Below are 22,500 nucleotides of genomic sequence, written 5' to 3' on the forward strand. Positions count from 1 at the left end.
CTTTCTCTGTCTGTCTCTCTCTACCTCTCTTTCTGTCTCTGTCTCTGTCTCTCTCTACCTCTCTTTCTGTCTCTGTCTCTGTCTCTCCCTACCTACCTCTTTCTGTCTCTGTCTCTGTCTCTCTCTACCTCTCTTTCTTTCTCTGTCTCTGTCTCTCTCTACCTCTCTTTCTCTCTCTGTCTCTGTCTCTCTCTACCTCTCTTCATGTCTCTGTCTCTGTCTCTGTCTCTCTCTACCTCTCTTTCTCTCTCTGTCTCTGTCTCTCTCTCTCTCTTTCTGTCTCTGTCTCTGTCTCTCTCTCTGTCTCTTTCTGTCTCTGTCTCTGTCTCTCTACCTCTCTTTCTCTCTCTCTGTCTCTGTCTCTCTCTACCTCTCTTCTGTCTCTGTCTCTGTCTCTCTCTTTCTCTTTCTCTCTCTGTCTCTGTCTCTCTCTACCTCTCTTTCTCTCTCTGTCTCTGTCTCTCTCTACCTCTTTCTCTTCTCTGTCTCTGTCTCTCTCTACCTCTTCTCTCTCTGTCTCTGTCTCTCTCTACCTCTCTTCTGTCTCTGTCTCTGTCTCTGTCTCTCTCTACCTCTTTCTGTCTCTGTCTCTGTCTCTCTCTACCTCTTTCTGTCTCTGTCTCTGTCTCTCTCTGTCTCTTTTCTCTCTGTCTCTATCTCTCTCTACCTCTCTTTCTGTCTCTGTCTCTGTCTCTCTCTACCTCTTTCTGTCTCTGTCTCTCTCTACTCTCTTTCTGTCTCTGTCTCTCTCTACCTCTCTCTCTCTGTCTCTGTCTCTCTCTACCTCTCTTTCTCTCTCTGTCTCTGTCTCTCTCTACTTTCTTTCTCTCTGTCTCTGTCTCTCTCTACCTCTCTTTTCTCTCTGTCTCTGTCTCTCTCTACCTCTCTTTCTGTCTCTGTCTCTGTCTCTCTCTACCTCTTTCTCTCTGTCTCTGTCTCTCTACCCTCTTTCTGTCTCTGTCTCTGTCTCTGTCTCTCTCTACCTCTCTTTCTGTCTCTGTCTCTGTCTCTCTCTACCTCTCTTTCTCTCTCTGTCTCTGTCTCTCAGTTCAATAGACTTCATTTACATGGCCAGTTAAATCTCTGTCTCTCTGTCTCTGTCTCTCTCTACCTCTCTTTCTCTGTCTCTGTCTCTCTCCTCTCTTTCTGTCTCTGTCTCTGTCTCTCCCTACCTCTCTTTCTGTCTCTGTCTCTGTCTCTCCCTACCTCCCTTTCTCTCTCTGTCTCTGTCTCTCTCTACCTCTCTTTCTCTCTCTGTCTCTGTCTCTCTCTACCTCTCTTTCTGTCTCTGACTCTGTCTCTCTCTACCTCTCTTTCTCTCTCTGTCTCTGTCTCTCTCTACCTCTCTTTCTCTCTGTGTCTCTGTCTCTCAGTTCAATAGACTTTATTTACATGGCCAGTTAAATCTCTCTCTCTCCCTCCCTATTTCTCTCTCTGTCTCTGTCTCTCTACCTCTCTCTTCCCCCTCCAGAGCGTCCCTCCCCCCCCAGGAAGTTGTCTGTCCCCCAGGGGGAGGTCCAATCTCGTAGGCTCCGCCTCCACTGGGTTGCCGGGATGACAGGCTCCTCCCCCCTACGGTACTACTGCCTGCAAACCAGAGAGCTTCCGACCGGAGACTGGACCAGTCACTCTGCTGATATACCACACAATTATACAGCCTGGACCGTAGAGAGGTAACCATGACCACCACACAACCACAAAACAACTAAAACCAGGGCTAGAATATTTTTTTGTTATTGGTAGCACTGGTGCTCCTAATTAGCACTGGTGCTCCTAACTGGCACTGGTGCTCCTAATTAGCACTGGTGCTCCTAATTAGCACTGGTGCTCCTAATTAGCACTGGTGCTCCTAACTGGCACTGGTGCTCCTAACTGGCACTGGTGCTCCTAATTAGCACTGGTGCTCCTAACTGGCACTGGTGCTCCTAATTAGCACTGGTGCTCCTAATTAGCACTGGTGCTCCTAACTGGCACTGGTGCTCCTAACTGGCACTGGTGCCCCTAATTAGCACTGGTGCTCCTAACTGGCACTGGTGCTCCTAACTGGAGCTGGTGCTCCTAATTGGCACTGGTGCTCCTAATTAGCACTGGTGCTCCTAACTGGCACTGGTGCTCCTAACTGGAGCTGGTGCTCCTAACTTTAAAAAATGTAGGTGCACAACATTAAGTCTAGGAGCACCAGAATATTTTGTATTTTTTTATTGATGGCATATGTAGTCCCAGTCAGTATTGGATAGAATTCCTGCCTGTGGGGAAAACAACCTGTGGTTACCTAGGTTACCCCAAAGCAACAAAAAAAAACGTTTTCAAACGCAATTTTCATGAATTACCAAACTACATTTAAGCGAAGTAGGACTTTTCAAAATGGTCTGTTCCACAGCATTCTCACTATGTCAAATTCCAGGGCTTCGCTCATGCCCTTTTTCATGACGGTGCTAGCAGAGAGTGAGTGCTAGCTAGCTACCGACCGGAACATTACGCTAGCAGAGAGTGAGTGCTAGCTAGCTACCGACCGGAACATTACGCTAGCAGAGAGTGAGGGCTAGCTAGCTACCGACCAGAACATTACGCTAGCAGTGAGTGAGTGCTAGCTAGTTACCGACCAGAACGTTACGCTAGCAGAGAGTGAGTGCTAGCTAGCTACCGATCGGAACCATTACGCTAGCAGTTAGTGAGTGCTAGCTAGCTACAGATCGGAACATTACGCTAGCAGTTAGTGAGTGCTAGCTAGCTACCGACCAGAACATTACGCTAGCAGTGAGTGAGTGCTAGCTAGTTACCGACCAGAACGTTACGCTAGCAGAGAGTGAGTGCTAGCTAGCTACCGATCGGAACCATTACGCTAGCAGTTAGTGAGTGCTAGCTAGCTACAGATCGGAACATTACGCTAGCAGTTAGTGAGTGCTAGCTAGCTACCGACCAGAACATTACGCTAGCAGTTAGTGAGTGCTAGCTAGCTACCGACCAGAACATTACGCTAGCAGTGAGTGAGTGCTAGCTAGCTACCGGCCAGGAACGTTACGCTAGCAGTGAGTGAGTGCTAGCTAGCTACCAACAGGAACATTACGCTGGAAGTGAGTGAGTAGCTAGCTAGCTACCGACTGGAACATTACGCTAGCAGTGAGTGAGTGCTAGCTAGCTACCAACAGGAACATTACGTTAGCAGTGAGTGAGTGCTAGCTAGCTACCGACTGGAACATTTTGCTGGAAGTGAGTGAGTAGCTAGCTAGCACATAGGAAAAAACCTAGAAAGGAACCAGGCTATGTGGCCAGTCCTCTTCTGGCTGTGCCGGGTGGAGATTATAACAGGACATGGCCAAGATGTTTAAATGTTCATAGATGACCAGCAGGGTCAAATAGTAATAATCACAGTGGTTGTAGAGGGTGCAATAGGTCAGCACCTCAGGAGTAAATGTCAGTTGGCTTTTCATAGCCAATCATTCAGAGTATCTCTACCACTCCTGCTGTCTTTAGAGAGTTGAAAACAGCAGGTCTGGGACAAGGTAGCACGTCAGGTGAACAGGTTAAACTGGAGCAGCAGCACGGCCAGGTGGACTGGGGACAGCAAGGAGTCATCAGGCCAGATAGTCCGGAGGCATGGTTCTAGGGCTCAGGTCCTCCGATAGAGAGAGAGAGAGAATTAGAGAGAGCATACTTAAATTCACACAAGACACCGGATAAGACAGGAGAAATACTCCAGATATAACAAACTGACCCTAGCCCCCCCGACACATAAACTACTGCAGCATAAATACTTGAGGCTGAGACAGGAGGGGTCGGGAGACACTGTGATACACCCGGACAGGGCCAAACAGGCAGGATATAACCCCGCCCACTTTGCCAAAGCACAGCCCCCACACCACTAGAGTGACGCTGAAGTGACGCACCCCTCCTAGGGACGGCATGGAAGAGCAGCAGTTAGCCAGTGACTCAGCCCCTTTAATAGGGTTTGAGGCAGAGAATCCCAGTGGAGAGAGGGGAAGGCAGAGGCAGCAAGGGTGGTTCGTTGCTCCAGTGCCTTTCCGTTCACCTTCACACTCCTGGGCTAGACTACACTCAATCATATGACCTACTGAAGAGATGAGTCTTCAATAAAGACTTAAAAATTGAGACCGAGTCTGCGTCTCTCACATGGGTATTCAGACCATTCCATAAAAATGGAGCTCTATAGGAGAAAGCCCTGCCTCCAGCTGTTTGCTTAGATGTTCTAGGGACAGTAAGGAGGACTGCGTCTTGTGACCGTAGCGTACATGTAGGTATGTACGGCAGGACCAAATCAGAGAGATAGGTAGGAGCAAGCCCATGTAATGCTTTGTAGGTTATCAGTAAAACCTTGAAATCAGCCCTTGCCTTAACAGGAAGCCAGTGTAGGGAGGCAATAGCACTGGAGTAATATGATCAATTTTTTGGTCAGTCAAGATTCTAGCAGCACTAACTGAAGAGAGAGTAGAGCATTGCAGTAGCCTAACCTAGAAGTGACAAAAGCATGGATAAATTTTTCTGCACCTTTTTTAGACAGAAAGTTTATGATTTTTGCAATGTTACGTAGATGGAAAAAAGCTGTCCTTGAAACAGTCTTGATATGTTCGTAAAAAGAGATATCAGGGTCCAGAGTAACGCCGAGGCCTTCACAGTTTTATTTGAGACTAATTGTCAGATTCAACAGAAGATCTCTTTGTTTCTTGGGACCTAAAAACATCTCTGTTTTGTCTAAGTTTAAAAGTAGAAAATTGGCCGCCATCCACCACTTCCTTATGTCAGAAAAACAGGCTTCCAGGGCAATTTTGCGGCTTCACCATGTTTTATCGAAATGTACAGCTGGGTGTCGTCCGCAGAGCAGTGAAAGTTAACATTCTGTTTTGGAATGACATCACCAAGAGGTAAAATATATAGAGAGAAAACAATAGTGGTCCTAAAACTGATCCTTGAGGATCACCGACATTTACAGTTGATTTGTCAGAGGACAAACCATCTTCAGAGACAAACTGATATCTTTCCGACAGGCAAGATCTAAACCAGGCCAGAACTTGTCCGTGTAGACCAATTTGGGTTTCCAATCTCTCCAAAATAATGTGGTGGTCGATGGTATCAAAAGCAGCACTAAGGTCTAGGAGCACGAGGACAGATGCAGAGCCTCAGTCTGATGCCATTAAAATGTAATTTACCACCTTCACAAGTGCCGTCTCAGTGCTATGATGGGGTCTAAAACCAGACTGAAGCATTTCATATACATTGTTTGTCTTCAGGAAGGCAGTGAGTTGCTGCAGATTTTAGACCTGATGGTACATTGGACAACACACCAACTTTTCGGCATGTTTTGTTATTTCTGTATTTAAAACAAAATCAACAACGATTTGACTCATTGAAAAAAAAAAACATCAGTGGATTAAAAGCACCACCGACATTCAAAATTTAAAAAAAACATCTCTTTAAAAGCGTCAAGTTTGTGACTGTTGTGATCATTGAAGATGTCCCTTTTTCCTCTCTTTCCGTGATGTTTAGATATACTGGTAAAGTAACCAGGTTGTTAGCTAGCTAGCTAATTAATGAGGCACCATGACTGAACAAGATATACTGGTAAAATAACCAGGTTGTTAGCTAGCTAGCTAATTAATGAGGTAACATGACTGAACAACATGTAAACAAATACCTGTGTGTGGTTTTGGAACGACATGGTTTTTGAATAGGACGTAAAAACAAACGTTTTGGTCCATCAGTCACTGTGGCAGGTAGATAAACACACTCAAAACTCTTACCAGCCAATACATGTATTTAATAACGCACAAACACACTCAAAACTCTTACCAGCCAATACATTTATTTAATAAAACACAAACACACTCAAAACACTTACCAGCCAATACATGTATTTAATAACGCACAAACACACTCAAAACTCTTACCAGCCAATACATTTATTTAATAAAACACAAACACACTCAAAACACTTACCAGCCAATACATGTATTTAATAACGCACAAACACACTCAAAACTCTTACCAGCCAATACATTTATTTAATAAAACACAAACACACTCAAAACACTTACCAGCCAATACATGTGTCATGTCTTGTTATGTCTGTTCCTGTCCTTTCTCTTGATTCTCTCTCTCTGCTGGTCTTTTTAGGTTACCTTCTCTGTCTCTCATTCCTCAGCTGTTCTACATCTGCCCTAACTAGCTCTTTCACTCTTCACACCTGTTCTCTCTTCCCCTCTGATTAGGTCTCTATTTCTTTCTCTGTTCCTGCTACTTTCAGTGTCTGATTCTTGTTTGTGTTTTTTGATGCCAGAAGCAAGCTGTCGTCTCGCTTTTGCTTCCACCTTGTCCTGTCCTGTCGGAGTCTGCCTGGCTGAAGCATCCTGCACTATACTAACGTTCTTTTTGTTCCCCTGACAACGTTGGAAGAGGATTTATGCCATTCCTGTATTTTCATTAAAGAACTCTGTTTTCTGTTAAAACCGCTTTTGGGTCTTCACTCAAGTTCATAACAGAAGAATCAGACCAAGAATGGACCCAGCGGCTCCGGACCCTTTCACTCCGCCGTCGAGATCCAGGGAGCGATGCTAGGCAGACATGAGGAGGAATTGTCTGCTGCTCAACATGCCGTTGAGACCTGGCCGTCCAAGTCTCCGACCTCACAAGACAGGTTCACCAACTCCACCTCGATCCACCGCCCACTTCCAGGGTTTCCGAGTCTCCGGAGCCCAGGATCAACAACCCGCCGTGTTACTCTGGGGAGCCCACTGAGTGCCGCTCATTCCTCACTCAGTGTGATGTGGTGTTCTCTCTCCAGCCCAACACCTACTCCAGGAGCGCAGCCCGCATCGCCTACGTCATTTCTCTCCTTACCGGACGGGCGCGTGAGTGGGGCACGGCAGTCTGGGAGGCGAGGGCTGAGTGTATTAACCAGTATCAGAACTTTAAGGAGGAGATGATACGGGTTTTTGACCGTTCTGTTTTTGGCGAGGAGGCTTCCAGGGCCCTGTCTTCCCTATGTCAGGGGAATAGATCCATAACGGATTATTCTATTGAGTTTCGCACTCTCGCTGCCTCTAGTGACTGGAACGAGCCGGCTTTGCTCGCTCGTTTTCTGGAGGGTCTCCACGTCGAGGTTAAGGATGAGATCCTCTCCCGGGAGGTTCCTTCCAGTCTGGACTCCTTAATAGCTCTCGCTATTCGCATAGAGCGACGGTTTGATCTTCGTCGCCGAGCTCGTGGAAAGGAGCTCACGTTCTCCGTTGCTCCCCTCTCCACATCACTGCCACCTGCTGCTTCACTGCCACCCTCCTCCGCCGGCTCGGATGCTGAGCCTATGCAGCTGGGGGGTATTCGCATCTCGGCCAAGGAGAGGGAACGGAGAATCACCAATCGCCTCTGTCTCTACTGCGGCTCCGCTGGTCATTTTGTCACCTCATGTCCAGTAAAAGCCAGAGCTCATCAGTAAGAGGAGGGCTACTGGTGAGCGCAACTACTCAGGCCTCTCCTTCTGGATCACGCACTACCTTTCCGGTCCATCTCCGCTGGCCCGGTTCATCTGCTTCCTGCAGTGCCTTGATAGACTCTGGGGCGGAGGGCTGTTTTATGGACGAGACCTGGGCTCGGGAACATGATATTCCTCTCAGACAGTTAGGGGAGCCCAGGGCCTTGTTCGCTTTAGATGGTAGTTCTCTCCCCAAGATTCAGCGTGAGACGCTGCCTTTAACCCTCACTGTCTCTGGTAATCATAGCGAAACCATTTCTTTTTTAATTTTTCGTTCACCTTTTACACCTGTTGTTTTGGGTCATCCCTGGCTAGTGCGCCATAACCCTTCTATTAATTGGTCTAGTAATACTATCCTATCCTGGAATGTTTCTTGTCATGTAACCTGTTTAATGTCTGCTATCCCTCCTGTTTCCTCTGTCTCTTCTTCACAGGAGGAGCCTGGCGATTTGACAGGGGTGCCGGAGGAGTATCACGATCTGCGCACGGTGTTCAGTCGTTCCAAGGCCACTTCTCTCCTCCACACCGGTCGTATGACTGTAGTATTGATCTCCTTCCGGGAACTACTCCCCCCGGGGTAGATTATATTCTCTGTCGGCTCCCGAACGTAAGGCTCTCGAGGATTATTTGTCGGTTTCGCTCGACGCCGGTACCATAGTCTCCTCCTCCTCCCCCCCGCCGGAGCGGGATTTTTTTTTGTTCAGAAGAAGGACGGGTCCCTGCGCCCATGCGTGGATTATCGAGGGCTGAATGACATAACAGTTAAGAATCGTTATCCGCTTCCTCTTATGTCTTCAGCCTTCGAGATCCTGCAGGAGCCAGGTTTTTCACCAAATTGGACCTTCGTAACGCCTACCATCTCGTGCGCATCAGGGAGGGGGACGAGTGGAAGACGGCGTTTAACACTCCGTTAGGGCACTTTGAATACCGGGTTCTTCCTTTCGGCCTCGTTAACGCTCCAGCTGTCTTTCAGGCACTAGTTAACGACGTCCTGAGAGACATGCTGAACATTTTTGTTTTCGTTTACATGGACGATATCCTGATTTTTTCACCGTCTCTCTCGATTCATGTTCAGCACGTGCGACGCGTCCTCCAGCGCCTTTTGGAGAACTGTCTTTATGTGAAGGCTGAGAAGTGCACTTTTCATGCCACCTCTGTCCCTTTTCTCGGTTCCGTTATTTCCGCTGAGGGCATTAAGATGGATCCCGCTAAAGTCCAGGCTGTCATTGATTGGCCCGTTCCTAAGTCACGAGTCGAGCTGCAGCGCTTTCTGGGCTTCGCTAATTTCTACCGTCGTTTCATCCGTAATTTCGGTCAGGTGGCAGCTCCTCTCACAGCCCTTACTTCTGTTAAGACGTGCTTTAAGTGGTCCGTTTCCGCCCAGGAGCTTTTGATCTTCTTAAGAATCGTTTTACATCCGCACCTATTCTTGTTACACCTGACATCTCTAGACAGTTTGTTGTTGAGGTTGACGCGTCAGAGGTGGGCGTGGGAGCCATTCTTTCTCAGCGCTCTCTCTCTGACGGCAAGGTCCATCCTTGCGCGTTTTTCTCTCATCGCTTATCGCCGTCAGAACGTAACTATGATGTTGGTAATCGCGAACTGCTCGCCATCCGCTTAGCCCTAGGCGAATGGCGACAGTGGTTGGGGGGGCGACCGTTCCTTTTGTCGTTTGGACTGACCATAGGAACCTTGAGTACATCCGTTCAGCCAAACGACTTAATGCGCGTCAGGCTCGTTGGGCTCTGTTTTTCGCTCGTTTCGAGTTTGTTATTTCTTATCGTCCGGGCTCAAAAACACCAAACCTGATGCTTTATCTCGTCTCTTCAGTTCTTCTGAGGTCTCCACCGACCCCGATGGGATTCTCCCTGAGGGGCGTGTTGTCGGGTTGACTGTCTGGGGAATTGAGAGGCAGGTAAAGCAAGCACTCGCTCACACTCCGTCGCCGCGAGCTTGTCCTAGGAACCTTCTGTTCGTTCCCGTTCCTACTCGTCCGGCCGTTCTTCAGTGGGCCCACTCTGCCAAGTTAGCCGGCCACCCCGGCGTTCGGGTACGCTCGCTTCCATTCGCCAGCGTTTCTGGTGGCCCACTCGGGAACGTGACGCGCGTCGATTTGTCGCCGCTTGTTCGGTCTGCGCGCAGACTAAATCTGGGAACTCTCCTCCTGCCGGCCGTCTCAGACCGCTTCCCATTCCCTCTCGACCGTGGTCTCACATCGCTTTAGATTTTATCACCGGACTGCCTTCATCAGCGGGGAAGACAGTTATTCTTACGGTTGTCGATAGATTCTCTAAGGCGGCTCATTTCATTCCTCTCGATAAGCTCCCTTCTGCTAAGGAGACGGCTCAGATCATTATCGAGAATGTTTTCCGAATTCATGGCCTTCCGTCTGACGTCGTTTCCGACAGAGGTCCGCAGTTCACGTCTCAATTTTGAGGGAGTTTTGCCGTTTGATTGGGGCTTCCGTCAGTCTCTCGTCCGCTTTCATCCCCAGTCTAACGGTCGCCGAACGGGCCAATCAGACTGTTGGTCGCATTTACGCAGTCTTTCTTTTCGTAACCCTGCGTCTTGGTCAGAACAGCTCCCTGGGCAGAGTACGCCCACAACTCGCTTCCTCGTCTGCTACCGGTCTATCCCCTTTTCAGTGTAGCCTCGGGTACCAGCCTCCGCTGTTCTCATCTCAGCTCGCCGAGTCCTGCGTCCCTCCGCTCAGGCTTTTGTCCAGCGTTGCGAGCGCACCTGGAAGGGGGGTCAGGTCGGCACTTTGCCGTAATAGGGCGCAGACTGTGAGGGCCGCACAAGCGTAGGACCAAGAGTCCTAGATATTGTTGCGGTCAGAGAGTATGGCTCTCCACTCAGAACCTTCCCCTTAAGACAGCTTCTCGCAAGTTGGCCCCGCGGTTCATTGGTCCGTTCCGTATTTCCCAGGTCATTAATCCTGTCGCAGTGCGACTTCTTCTCCGCGCTATCTTCGTCGCGTTCACCCGGTCTTCCATGTCTCCTGTGTTAAGCCTGTTCTTCGCGCCCCCGCCGTCCCTCCCCCCATCCTTGTCGAGGGCGCACCCATCTACAGGGTTCGTAAGATTTGGACATGCGCCCTCGGGGCCGTGGTCATCAGTACCTAGTGGATTGGGAGGGGTACGGTCCTGAGGAGAGGAGTTGGGTTCCCTCTCGGGACGTGCTGGACCGTTCGCTGATCGATGATTTCCTCCGTTGCCGCCAGGTTTCCTCCTCGAGTGCGCCAGGAGGCGCTCGGTGAGTGGGGGGGGTACTGTCATGTCTTGTTATGTCTGTTCCTGTCCTTTCTCTTGATTCTCTCTCTCTGCTGGTCTTTTTAGGTTACCTTCTCTGTCTCTCATTCCTCAGCTGTTCTACATCTGCCCTAACTAGCTCTTTCACTCTTCACACCTGTTCTCTCTTCCCCTCTGATTAGGTCTCTATTTCTTTCTCTGTTCCTGCTACTTTCAGTGTCTGATTCTTGTTTGTGTTTTTTGATGCCAGAAGCAAGCTGTCGTCTCGTTTGCTTCCACCTTGTCCTGTCCTGTCGGAGTCTGCCTGGCTGAAGCATCCTGCACTATACTAACGTTCTTTTTGTTCCCCTGACAACGTTGGAAGAGGATTTATGCCATTCCTGTATTTTCATTAAAGAACTCTGTTTTCTGTTAAAACCGCTTTTGGGTCTTCACTCAAGTTCATAACAACATGTATTTAATAACACACAAACACACAAACTCTTACCAGCCAATACATTTATTTAATAACACACAAACACACTCAAAACTCTTACCAGCCAATACATTTATTTAATAACACACAAACATACTCAAAACTCTTACCAGCCAATACATTTATTTAATAACACACAAAAAACTCTTACCCGCCAATACATTTATTTAATAACACGAACACACTCAAAACTCTTACCAGCCAATACATTTATCATTCATCAGTCACTGTGGCAGGTAGATACAAAAACACACTCAAAACTCTTACTCGCCAATACATTTATTTAATAACACACAAAAAACTCTTACCCGCCAATACATTTATTTAATAACACGAACACACTCAAAACTCTTACCAGCCAATACATTTATCATTCATCAGTCACTGTGGCAGGTAGATACAAAAACACACTCAAAACTCTTACCCGCCAATACATTTATTTAATAACACACAAACACACTCAAAACTCTTACCAGCCAATACATTTATCATTCATCAGTCACTGTGGCAGGTAGATACAAAAACACACTCAAAACTCTTACTCGCCAATACATTTATTTAATAACACACAAAAAACTCTTACCCGCCAATACATTTATTTAATAACACGAACACACTCAAAACTCTTACCAGCCAATACATTTATTTAATAACACAGAAACACACTCAAAACTCTTACTCGCCAATACATTTATTTAATAACACACAAAAAACTCTTACCCGCCAATACATTTATTTAATAACACGAACACACTCAAAACTCTTACCAGCCAATACATTTATTTAATAACACACAAACACACTCAAAACTCTTACCAGCCAATACATTTATTTAATAACACACAAAAAACTCTTACCCGCCAATACATTTATTTAATAACACGAACACACTCAAAACTCTTACCAGCCAATACATTTATTTAATAACACAAACACACTCAAAACTCTTACCAGCCAATACATTTATTTAATAACACAAAAAAACTCTTACCAGCCAATACATTTATTTAATAACACAAAAAAACACACTCAAAACTCTAACCAGCCAATACATTTATTTAATAACACAAACACACTCAAAACTCTTACCAGCCAATACATTTATTTAATAACACAAAAAAACTCTTACCAGCCAATACATTTATTTAATAACACACAAACACACTCAAAACTCTAACCAGCCAATACATTTATTTAATAACACAAACACACTCAAAACTCTTACCAGCCAATACATTTATTTAATAACACAAAAAAACTCTTACCAGCCAATACATTTATTTAATAACACACAAAAAAAAAAAACTTGTTTCTTATTTATTTTCTCCAGGTTTCATTGTTTTTTCTCTAGGTTTTCACTGTAGAATATCTATATATATATTTACCTTTTTGGTAAAAGTACAGTGATCTCCATGGTAACCGTTGTTATAGAAAAACAACTAGATTGATGTTCTAGGTCACATGTTTAGACCACATCAGGATCAACAGCCTTTGAAGTGGTTGTGGCACCTCAGAAGACTGATGCTGTTCTGTTCTGGAAACCATGGAGATCTAAAGCTGTACTTTGTAGATGAGCCGACTTTGTAGTTAACATTTTCATTCAGAAAGTTTTATGGGGGAAAGCCTTTGGACCGTTGCGGCATCGCTAACTGGTTTCACAAAGTGTTAGACACAGACCGTTCCCATGCCGACACGGCTTCAGAGAGCTGCAGGAAATACAAATCATCGATGCGTTCTTTAATATTCTTTACATGTAGGCTTTGGATTGAGGGAATCTGAGCTGGCTGTTTCCTCCAGGCCTCTGAAACAACGGGGGGGGGAGAGAGAGAGACAGAGAGAGAGACACACACTCTCTCCCCCTCTCTGTCTCTCTCTCCACCTCTCTCTCTCTGTCTCTCTCTCCCACTCTTTCTCTCTGCTTCTCTCTCCCCTTTCTCTCTCTCTCCCTTTCTCTCTCTCCCCCTTTCTCTCTCTCTCTCTTTCTCTCTCTCTCTCTTTCTCTCTCTCTCTCTCTCTCTCTCCCTCTCTCTTTTTGCTGTTGTAGCTTATGTTGTTGATTGCTTTAGTTCACAGGGATTTAGACTACACCAGATTACACACACACACACACACACACACACACACACACACACACACACACACACACACACAAACATTATTTATCCCTAATGGTTGTTTTCATCGTAGTCCCCAGGCAGACCCAGTGCTGCTGCCGTCCCACCCCCTCTGAGGCAGCTGTCTTTGATGTTGTATTCCTACGATACCCACAATTCCCCAGGAACACTTCCTGTCCCCCTCCACGATCACATTACCATACAGTCACAACACAATCTCTCTCTCTCTCTCTCAATTAAAGTCAATTCAATTCAAGGGGGTTCATTGGCAGGGGAAACATGTGTTAACATTGTCAAACACAAGTGAAGTAGATAATATACAAAAGTGAAATAAACAATAAAAATGAACAGTAAACATTACACTGACAGAAGTTCCAAAATACTAAAGACATTTCAAATGTCATATTATGTCTCTATATCGTGTTGAATGTGCAAATAGTTAAAGTACAAAAGGGAAAATAAATAAACATAAATATGATATGTTGTATTTACAATGGTGTTTGTTCTTCACTGGTTGACCTTTTCTTGTGGCAACAGGTCACAAATCTCACTGCTGTGATGCACACTGTGGCATTTCACCCAGTAGATATCAAAATGTATCAACATTGGATATGTTTACAATTTATTTCTGGATCTGTGTAATCTGAGGGAAACATGTGTCTCTAATATGGTCATACATTGGACAGGAGGTTAGGAAGTGCAGCTCGGTTTCCTCCTCATTTTGTGGGCAGTGAGCACATAGCCTGTCTTCTCTTGAGAGCCATGTCTGCCTAGGGTGACCTTTCTCAACAGCAAGGCTATGCTCGCTGAGTCTGTACATAGTCAAAGCTTTCCTTAAGTTTGGGTCAGTCACAGTGGTCAGGTATTCTACCACTGTGTACTCTCTGTTTAGGTCCAAATAACATTCTAGTTTGCTCCGTTTTTTGGTTCATTCTTTCCAATGTGTCAAGTAATTATCTTTTTGTGTTCTCATGATTTGGTTGGGTCTAATTGTGTTGCTGTCCTGTGAACAGAGCCCCAGGACCAGCTTGATTAGGGGACTCTTCTCCAGGTTCAACTCTCTCTCTCACTCTCTCTCTCTCTCTCTCGCTCTCTCTCACTCTCTCTTTCGCTCTCTCTCTCTCTCTCCCTCTCTCTCTCTCTCTTTCTCTGTCTCTCTCTCTCTCTCTCTCTCTCTCTCTCTCTCCCTCTCTCTCTCTCTCTGTCTTTCTGGTTGGGCCCTAGCCAGGCCATCTATACCATCTACTGCATCTTGCCGCTTGACCATCGCTCATCCATCGCTCATCCATCGCTCATCCATATATTTATATGGATATATTCTTATTCCATCCCTTTAGGTTTGTGTGTATTAGGTCGTTGTTGTGGAATTGTTAGATTACTTGTTAGATATTACTGCACTGTCGGAACTAGAAGCACAAGCATTCGTTACACTCGCATTAACATCTGCTAACCATGTGTACGTGACCAATACTCTTTGATTTGATTGATAGACCTGACTCCCGCTGCTACAGGAGAATATTCTATGTGTTTATGTGTTTTACAGACTGAAACCCTTCACGTCGTACAAGCTGAGGATGCTGGCAACCAACGATGTAGGAGACAGCAACTACAGCAAAGAGACGGAGACTGTTATCACATTACAGGATGGTAGGAGACAGGAGGGAGGGAGGGAGGCTGTTATCACACTACAGGATGGTAGGAGACAGGAGGGAGGGAGGGAGGGAGGGAGGGAGGCTGTTATCACACTACAGGATGGTAGGAGACAGGAAGGAGGGAGGGAGGGAGGCTGTTATCACACTACAGGATGGTAGGAGACAGGAGGGAGGGAGGGACTGTTATCACACTACAGGATGGTAGGAGACAGGAAGGAGGGAGGGAGGGAGGCTGTTATCACACTACAGGATGGTAGGAGACAGGAGGGAGGGAGGGAGGGAGGGAGGGAGGCTGTTATCACACTACAGGATGGTAGGAGACAGGAAGGAGGGAGGGAGGAGGCTGTTATCACACTACAGGATGGTAGGAGACAGGAAGGAGGGAGGGAGGGAGGCTGTTATCACACTACAGGATGGTAGGAGACAGGAAGGAGGGAGGGAGGCTGTTATCACACTACAGGATGGTAGGAGACAGGAGGGAGGGAGGGAGGCTGTTATCACACTACAGGATGGTAGGAGACAGGAAGGAGGGAGGGAGGGAGGCTGTTATCACACTACAGGATGGTAGGAGACAGGAAGGAGGGAGGGAGGGAGGCTGTTATCACACTACAGGATGGTAGGAGACAGGAAGGAGGGAGGGAGGGAGGCTGTTATCACACTACAGGATGGTAGGAGACAGGAAGGAGGGAGGGAGGGAGGGAGGGAGGCTGTTATCACACTACAGGATGGTAGGAGACAGGAAGGAGGGAGGGAGGGAGGGAGGCTGTTATCACACTACAGGATGGTAGGAGACAGGAAGGAGGGAGGGAGGGAGGCTGTTATCACACTACAGGATGGTAGGAGACAGGAAGGAGGGAGGGAGGCTGTTATCACACTACAGGATGGTAGGAGACAGGAAGGGGAGGGAGGCTGTTATCACACTACAGGATGGTAGGAGACAGGAAGGAGGGAGGGAGGGAGGCTGTTATCACACTACAGGATGGTAGGAGACAGGAGGGAGGGAGGGAGGGAGGGAGGGAGGGAGGGAGGGAGGGAGGGAGGGAGGGAGGGAGGGAGGGAGGGAGGGAGGGAGGAGGAGGGGGAGGGAGGAGGCTGTTATCACACTACAGGATGGTAGGAGACAGAGGGGGAGGGAGGGAGGGAGGGAGGGAGGAGGGAGGGAGGGAGGGAGGGAGGGAGGGAGGGAGGGAGGGAGGGAGGGAGGGAGGGAGGCTGTTATCACACTACAGGATGGTAGGAGACAGGAAGGAGGGAGGGAGGGAGGGAGGAGGCTGTTATCACACTACAGGATGGTAGGAGACAGGGGGAGGGAGGGAGGGAGGCTGTTATCACACTACAGGATGGTAGGAGACAGGAAGGAGGGAGGGGGAGGGAGGCTGTTATCACACTACAGGATGGTAGGAGACAGGAAGGAGGGAGGGGAGGCTGTTATCACACTACAGGATGGTAGGAGACAGGAAGGAGGGAGGGAGGCTGTTATCACACTACAGGATGGTAGGAGACAGGAGGGAGGGAGGGAGGGAGGGAGGCTGTTATCACACTACAGGATGGTAGGAGACAGGAGGGAGGGAGGGAGGCTGTTATCACACTACAGGAGGGAGGGAGGGAGGGAGGGAGGGAGGGAGGGAGGGAGGGAGGGAGGGGGAGGGAGGGAGGGAGGGAGGGAGGGGAGGCTGTTATCACACTACAGGATGGTAGGAGACAGGAGGGAAGGAGGGAGGGAGGAGGCTGTTATCACACTACAGGATGGTAGGAGACAGGAGGGAGGGAGGGAGGCTGTTATCACACTACAGGAGGGAGGGAGGGAGGGAGGGAGGGAGGGAGGGAGGGAGGGAGGGAGGGAGGGAGGGAGGGGAGGGAGGGAGGGGGAGGGAGGGAGGGAGGGAGGCTGTTATCACACTACAGGATGGTAGGAGACAGGGAGGGAGGGAGGGAGGGAGGGAGGGAGGGAGGGAGGGAGGAGGAGGGAGGGAGGGAGGGAGGGAGGGAGGGAGGGAGGGAGGGAGGGAGGGAGGGAGGGAGGGAGGGAGGGAGGGAGAAAATTACCCTGTTTTATATCATCCAAATTAAGATTTTTCCATTTTCTTTCCATCTCTCCATCTCTCTATCTCTCCATCTCTCTCCATATCTCCACCTCTCCATCTCTCTCCATCTCTCTCCATCTCTCCATCTTTCTCCATCTCTCTCCATCTCTCCATCTTTCTCCATCTCTCCATCTCTCCATCTCTCTCCATATCTCCATCTCTCCATCTCTCTCCATCTCTCCATATCTCTCCATCTTTCTCCATCTCTCCATCTCCTTCTCTCTCCATCTCTCCATCTTTCTCCATCTATCCATCTCTCTCCATCTCTCCATCTCTCTCCATCTCTCCATCTTTCTCCATCTCTCCCATTCCATCTCCATCTCTCCATCTCCTTCTCTCCATTTATCCATATCTCCATTTCCATATCTCTCCATCTTTCTCCATATCTCTCCATCTTTCTCCATCTATCCATCTCTCTCCATCTCTCCATCTCTCTCCATCTCTCCATCTTTCTCCATCTCTCCATCTCCATCTCTCATTCTCTCCATCTCCTTCTCTCCATTTATCCATATCTCCATTTCCATATCTCTCCATCTTTCTCCATCTCTCTCCATCTGTCCATCTCTCTAGTTCCTGAGGAGGCTCCAGTGATAGTATCAGTTAAACCTCTACTACTACCTCTGTTCTGGTGCAGTGGCAGGTACACACACACCTCGCACACACACACACACACACACTAAACACATCCAGTTCGCTCAAGATTGACTTTGAAATTGGACATCTGTCGGGAAATGCATTCAAAACCGGCCACTAGGGGGAGTGAGCGTTTAATGTTTGGAGCAACTTGGAACTTTGACCTTTGGATTAAAGGGAGATATGAGTCTCCAGATTCAGTGATTTTTGCAATTCGTTCCAGTCATTGCAGAGAACTGGAAGGAAAAGGCGGCCAAAGGGAGTGTTGGCTTTGAGGATGACCAGTGAAATATACCAGCTGGAGCGTGTGCTATGGGTGGGTGCTGCTATGGTGACCAGTGAGCTGAGATAAGGTGGGGCTTACCTAGCATAGACTTGTAGATAATCTGTAGCCAGTGGGTTTGGCGACGAATATGTAGCGAGGGCCAGCCAACGAGCATACAGGTCACAGTGGTGGGTACTATATGGGGCTTTGGTGACAAAATGGATGGCACTGTGATAGACTACATCCAGTTTGCTGAGTAGAGTGTTGGAGGCTATTTTGTAAATATCTTTGTAAATCGCCAAAGTCTATTTTGTAAATGACATTGCCGAAGTCAGAGATCGGTAGGATAGTCATGAGTGAAGCATGAGTGAAGAAAGCTTTGTTGCGAACTAGGAAGCCGATTCTAGATTTCATTTTGGATTGGAGATGCTTAATGTGAGTCTGGAAGGACAGTTTACAGTCTAACCAAACCTAGGTATTTGTAGTTGTCCACATATTCTAGGTCAGAACCGTCCAGAGTAGTGATGCTAGTCTGGCAGGCGGGTGCGGGCAGCAATCGGTTGAAGAGCATGCATTTAGTTTTACTAGCATTTAAAAGCAGTTGGAGGCCACGGAAGGAGTGTTGTATGGCATTGAAGCTCGTTTCGAGGTTTGTTAACACAGTGTCCAAAGAAGGGCCAGATGTATACAGAATGTTGTCATCTGCGTAGAGGTGGATCAGGGAATCGCCCGCAGCAAGAGCAACATCATTGATATATACAGAGAAAAGAGTTGGCCCGAGAATTGAAGCCTGTGGCACCCCCATAGAGACTGCCAGAGGTCCGGACAACAGGCCCTCCGATTTGACACACTGAACTCTATCAGAGAGGTAGTTGGTGAACCAGGCGAGGAAATCATTTGAGAAACCAAGGCTGTTGTGTCTGCCAATAAGAATGCGGGGATTGACAGAGTCGAAAGCCTTGGGCAAGTCGATGAAGACGGCTGCACAGTAATGTCTCATTGATGGCGGTTATGATATCGTTTAGGACCTTGAGCATGGCTGAGGTGCACCCATGACCAGCTAGGAAACCAGATTGCATAGCGGAGAAGGTACGGTGGGATTCGAACTGGTCGGTGATCTGTTTGTTAACTTGGTTTTAGAAGATTTTAGAAAGGCAGGGCAGGATGGATATAGGTCTATAACAGTTTGGGTCTAGAGTGTCTCCCCCTTTGAAAAGGGGGATGACCGCTGCTTTCCAATCTTTGGAGATCTCAGACGATACAAAAGAGAGGGTGAACAGGGTAGTAATAGGGGTTGCAACAATTTCAGCTGATAATTTTAGAAAGAGAGGGTCCAGATTGTCTGGTCCTGCTGATTTGCAGGGATCCAGTTTTGGGACTTTACAGAGTCCCTAAACATTTTCGAATTAGTGCTATAGGATGCAAATTTCTGTTTGAAAAAGCTAGCCTTAGCTTTTCCTAACTGACTGTGTATATTGGTTTCTGACTTCCCTGAAAAGTTGCATATCGCAGTGGCTGTTTGATGCTAATGCAAAACGCCACAGGATGTTTTTGCTGGCCAAGTCTGAAGAGAACCAAGGGCTATATCTGTTCCTGATTCTACATTTTTTGAAATGGGCTTATTTAAGATGGTGAGGAAGGCACTTCTAAAGAATGACCAGGCCTCTACTGACGGATGAGGTCAATCTGTTTCATACTCTCAGGTGAGAAGACAAGTGCAGAGGGCAGTCAAGTGAACCAAGGGCTATATCTGTTGGGGGCATGCTTATTTAAGATGGTGAGGAAAGCACTTTTAAAGAGCAGGCATCCTCTACTGATGGAATGAGGTCATTATCCTTCCAGGATACCTGGGCCAGGTCGATTAGAAAGGCCTGCATGTTGAAGTGTTTTAGGGAGCGCTTGACAGTGATGAGGGGTGGCCGTTTGACCACGGACGCAGGCAATGAGGCAGTGATCACTGAGATCCTGGTTGAAGGCAGCAGAGGTGTATTTAGAGGGCAAGTTGGTCAGGATGATATCTATGAGGCCCATGGTTATGGATTTAGGGTTGTATCTGGTAAATTCCTTGATAATTTGTGTGAAATTGAGGGCATCTAGCTTAGATTGTAGGATGGCTGGGGTGCTACGCTGGTCCCAGTTTAGGTCACCTAACAGTACGAACTCTGAAAATAGATGGGGGGAAATCAATTCACATATGGTGTCCAGGGCACATCTGGGGGCTGAGAGGGATCTATAACAAGTGGCAACGGTGAGAGACTTGTTTCTGGAAAGGTGGATTTTAAAAGTAGAAGCTCAAATTGTTTGGGCACAGACCTGGATAGTGTGACAGAACTCTGCAGGCTATCTCTGCAGTAGATTGCAACTTCACCCCCTTTGGCAGTTCTATCTTGTCAGAAAATGTTGGGCATTCCTAATTCCTAAACCAGGATTCAGACACGTCTAGGACTTCAGGCTTGGCGGAGTGTGATAAAGCAGTGAATAAAACAAACTTAGGGAGGAGGCTTCTGATGTTAACATGCAAGAAACCAAGGCTTTTACAGTTACCGAAGTCAACAAATGAGAGCGCCTGGGGAATAGGTGTGGTGCTGGTGGCTACAGGGCCTGGATTCACCTCTACATCACCAGAGGAACAGAGGAACAGAGGAGGAGTAGAATAAGGGTACGACTAAAGGCTATAAGAACTGGTCGTCTAGTGCGTTGGGGACAGAGAATAAAAGGAGCAGATTTCTGGGTGTGGAAAAATAGATTCAAGGCATAATGTACAAACAAGGGTATGGTAGGATGTGAGTACAGTGGAGGTAATCCTAGGCATTGAGTGACGATGAGAGCGGTTGTGTCTCTGGAGGCACCAGTTAACCCAGGTGAGGTCTCCCCATGTGTGGGCTGGGACAAAAGAGCTATCTAAGGCATGTTGAGCGGGGCTTGGGGCTCTACAGTGAAATAAGACAATAGTAACCAACCTGAACAGCAGTAGACAAGGCATATTGACATAGGGAGAGGCATGTAGGGATGGGGGTCAGTGAAATAAGACAATAGGAACCTAAAGGCATATTGACATTCATGTAAGGGCTGGGGGTACAGTGAAATAAGACAATAGTAACCAACCTGAACAGCAGTAGACAAGGCATATTGACATTAGGGAGAGGCAGGGCAGGGCTGGGGGCTCTACAGTGAAATAAGACAATAGTAACCAACCTGAACAGCAGTAGACAAGGCATATTGACATTAGGGAGAGGCAGTAGGGCAGGGCTGGGGGCTCTACAGTGAAATAAGACAATAGTAACCAACCTGAACAGCAGTAGACAAGGCATATTGACATTAGGGAGAGGCATGTAGGGCAGGGCTGGGGGCTCTACAGTGAAATAAGACAATAGTAACCAACCTGAACAGCAGTAGACAAGGCATATTGACAGGCATAGGGCAGCTCCACAGTGAAATAAGACAGTAGCTGACTGATCATAGGGTCCAATGAGCAGCAATAGGTGAGTCAGGGAGCCGTTCGGGAGTCGCTACTACGCTCGGCAAGCGGGAGACACGGCGTTCAGAAAGCTATCGGGCCGGGGATAGCACATGGGCCTTTGGATATCGCAATGGAAAAGCCTGTTGAAACCACCTCGGGCGATTACATCGGCAGAACAGTCTTGATGGTCTCGGGGCTCCGTGTCGACAATAAAGGGTCCAGGCCAATTGGAAAAAGAGGTTTTGTAGCCCAAGAATTAGCTGGTAGACCTCTTCGCCTAGCCGGGAGATGGGGCTAGCTCGAGGCTAGCTCAAGGCTAACTGGTGCTTGCTTCGGGACAGAGACGTTAGCCAGGAGTAGCCACTCAGATTGCAGATAGCTAGCTGCGATGATCCGCTGTAATGGTCCAGAATTGCGGAAGGAATCCGATGATGTGGTAGAGAAAAAGCAGTCCGATATGCTCTGGGTTAATATTACGCTGTGCAGACTGGCAGGTTTTGACCGAGCTGAAGCTGGCTGGTGTCCGACTTAACGGTGAAGACCGCTACCAGTGGCTACCAGTGGCTACCAGTGGCTACCAGTGGCTAACTGACTAGCTCCTGACGGGTGTTCTGGTTCTAAAGTATAAAAATAGCAGATACCACATTGCGTGAGGCGGGTTGCAGGAGCGTATATTCAGTCCGTAGATGGAAAGAGAGATTAAAATATATACGAGAAAAAAAACCCAGAGGAAAACGATTATCAAGATGGTACAAGACAAACTCACGTCCGATTGCTAGGCCATCGTGGAAACGTTTTACATCACACACACACCTTGCTACAAAAAAACCCACTAACACCTGAATAACTGTGATGGTTCAGATGTTATTATGTGATATCATTCTAACCAGTTGTCTACTCTCTAGCGTCCCAGTGACGAGCGCGTTAACGGGGTGCTGGTTGGCTACCGGCTGTACTACCGGGAACTCGGTAAACTCCACTCCTAGTACGGTACCCCTGGAAGACATGGCCAACAACACCACCACACGTGGTGACATCACTGGTAATCATTCATTATGCTGTAGTGACATCACTGGTTATCAT

General features: G+C 47.6%; 1 protein-coding gene across 1 annotated transcript in view; it reads left to right on the forward strand.

Moving 5' to 3' along the window:
- LOC135525824 (protein sidekick-1-like) overlaps positions 1-22,500 on the forward strand; it is a 445,696-nt gene that overhangs the window by 388,192 nt on the left and 35,004 nt on the right. Inside the window, 2 exon segments of the mRNA XM_064953721.1 lie at positions 1,472-1,673; positions 14,867-14,970. Coding sequence (XP_064809793.1) covers positions 1,472-1,673; positions 14,867-14,970 — 306 coding nt within the window.

Source organism: Oncorhynchus masou, chromosome 5 (assembly GCF_036934945.1).
Source record: "Oncorhynchus masou masou isolate Uvic2021 chromosome 5, UVic_Omas_1.1, whole genome shotgun sequence".
In the NCBI taxonomy this organism is placed as follows: domain Eukaryota; kingdom Metazoa; phylum Chordata; class Actinopteri; order Salmoniformes; family Salmonidae; genus Oncorhynchus; species Oncorhynchus masou.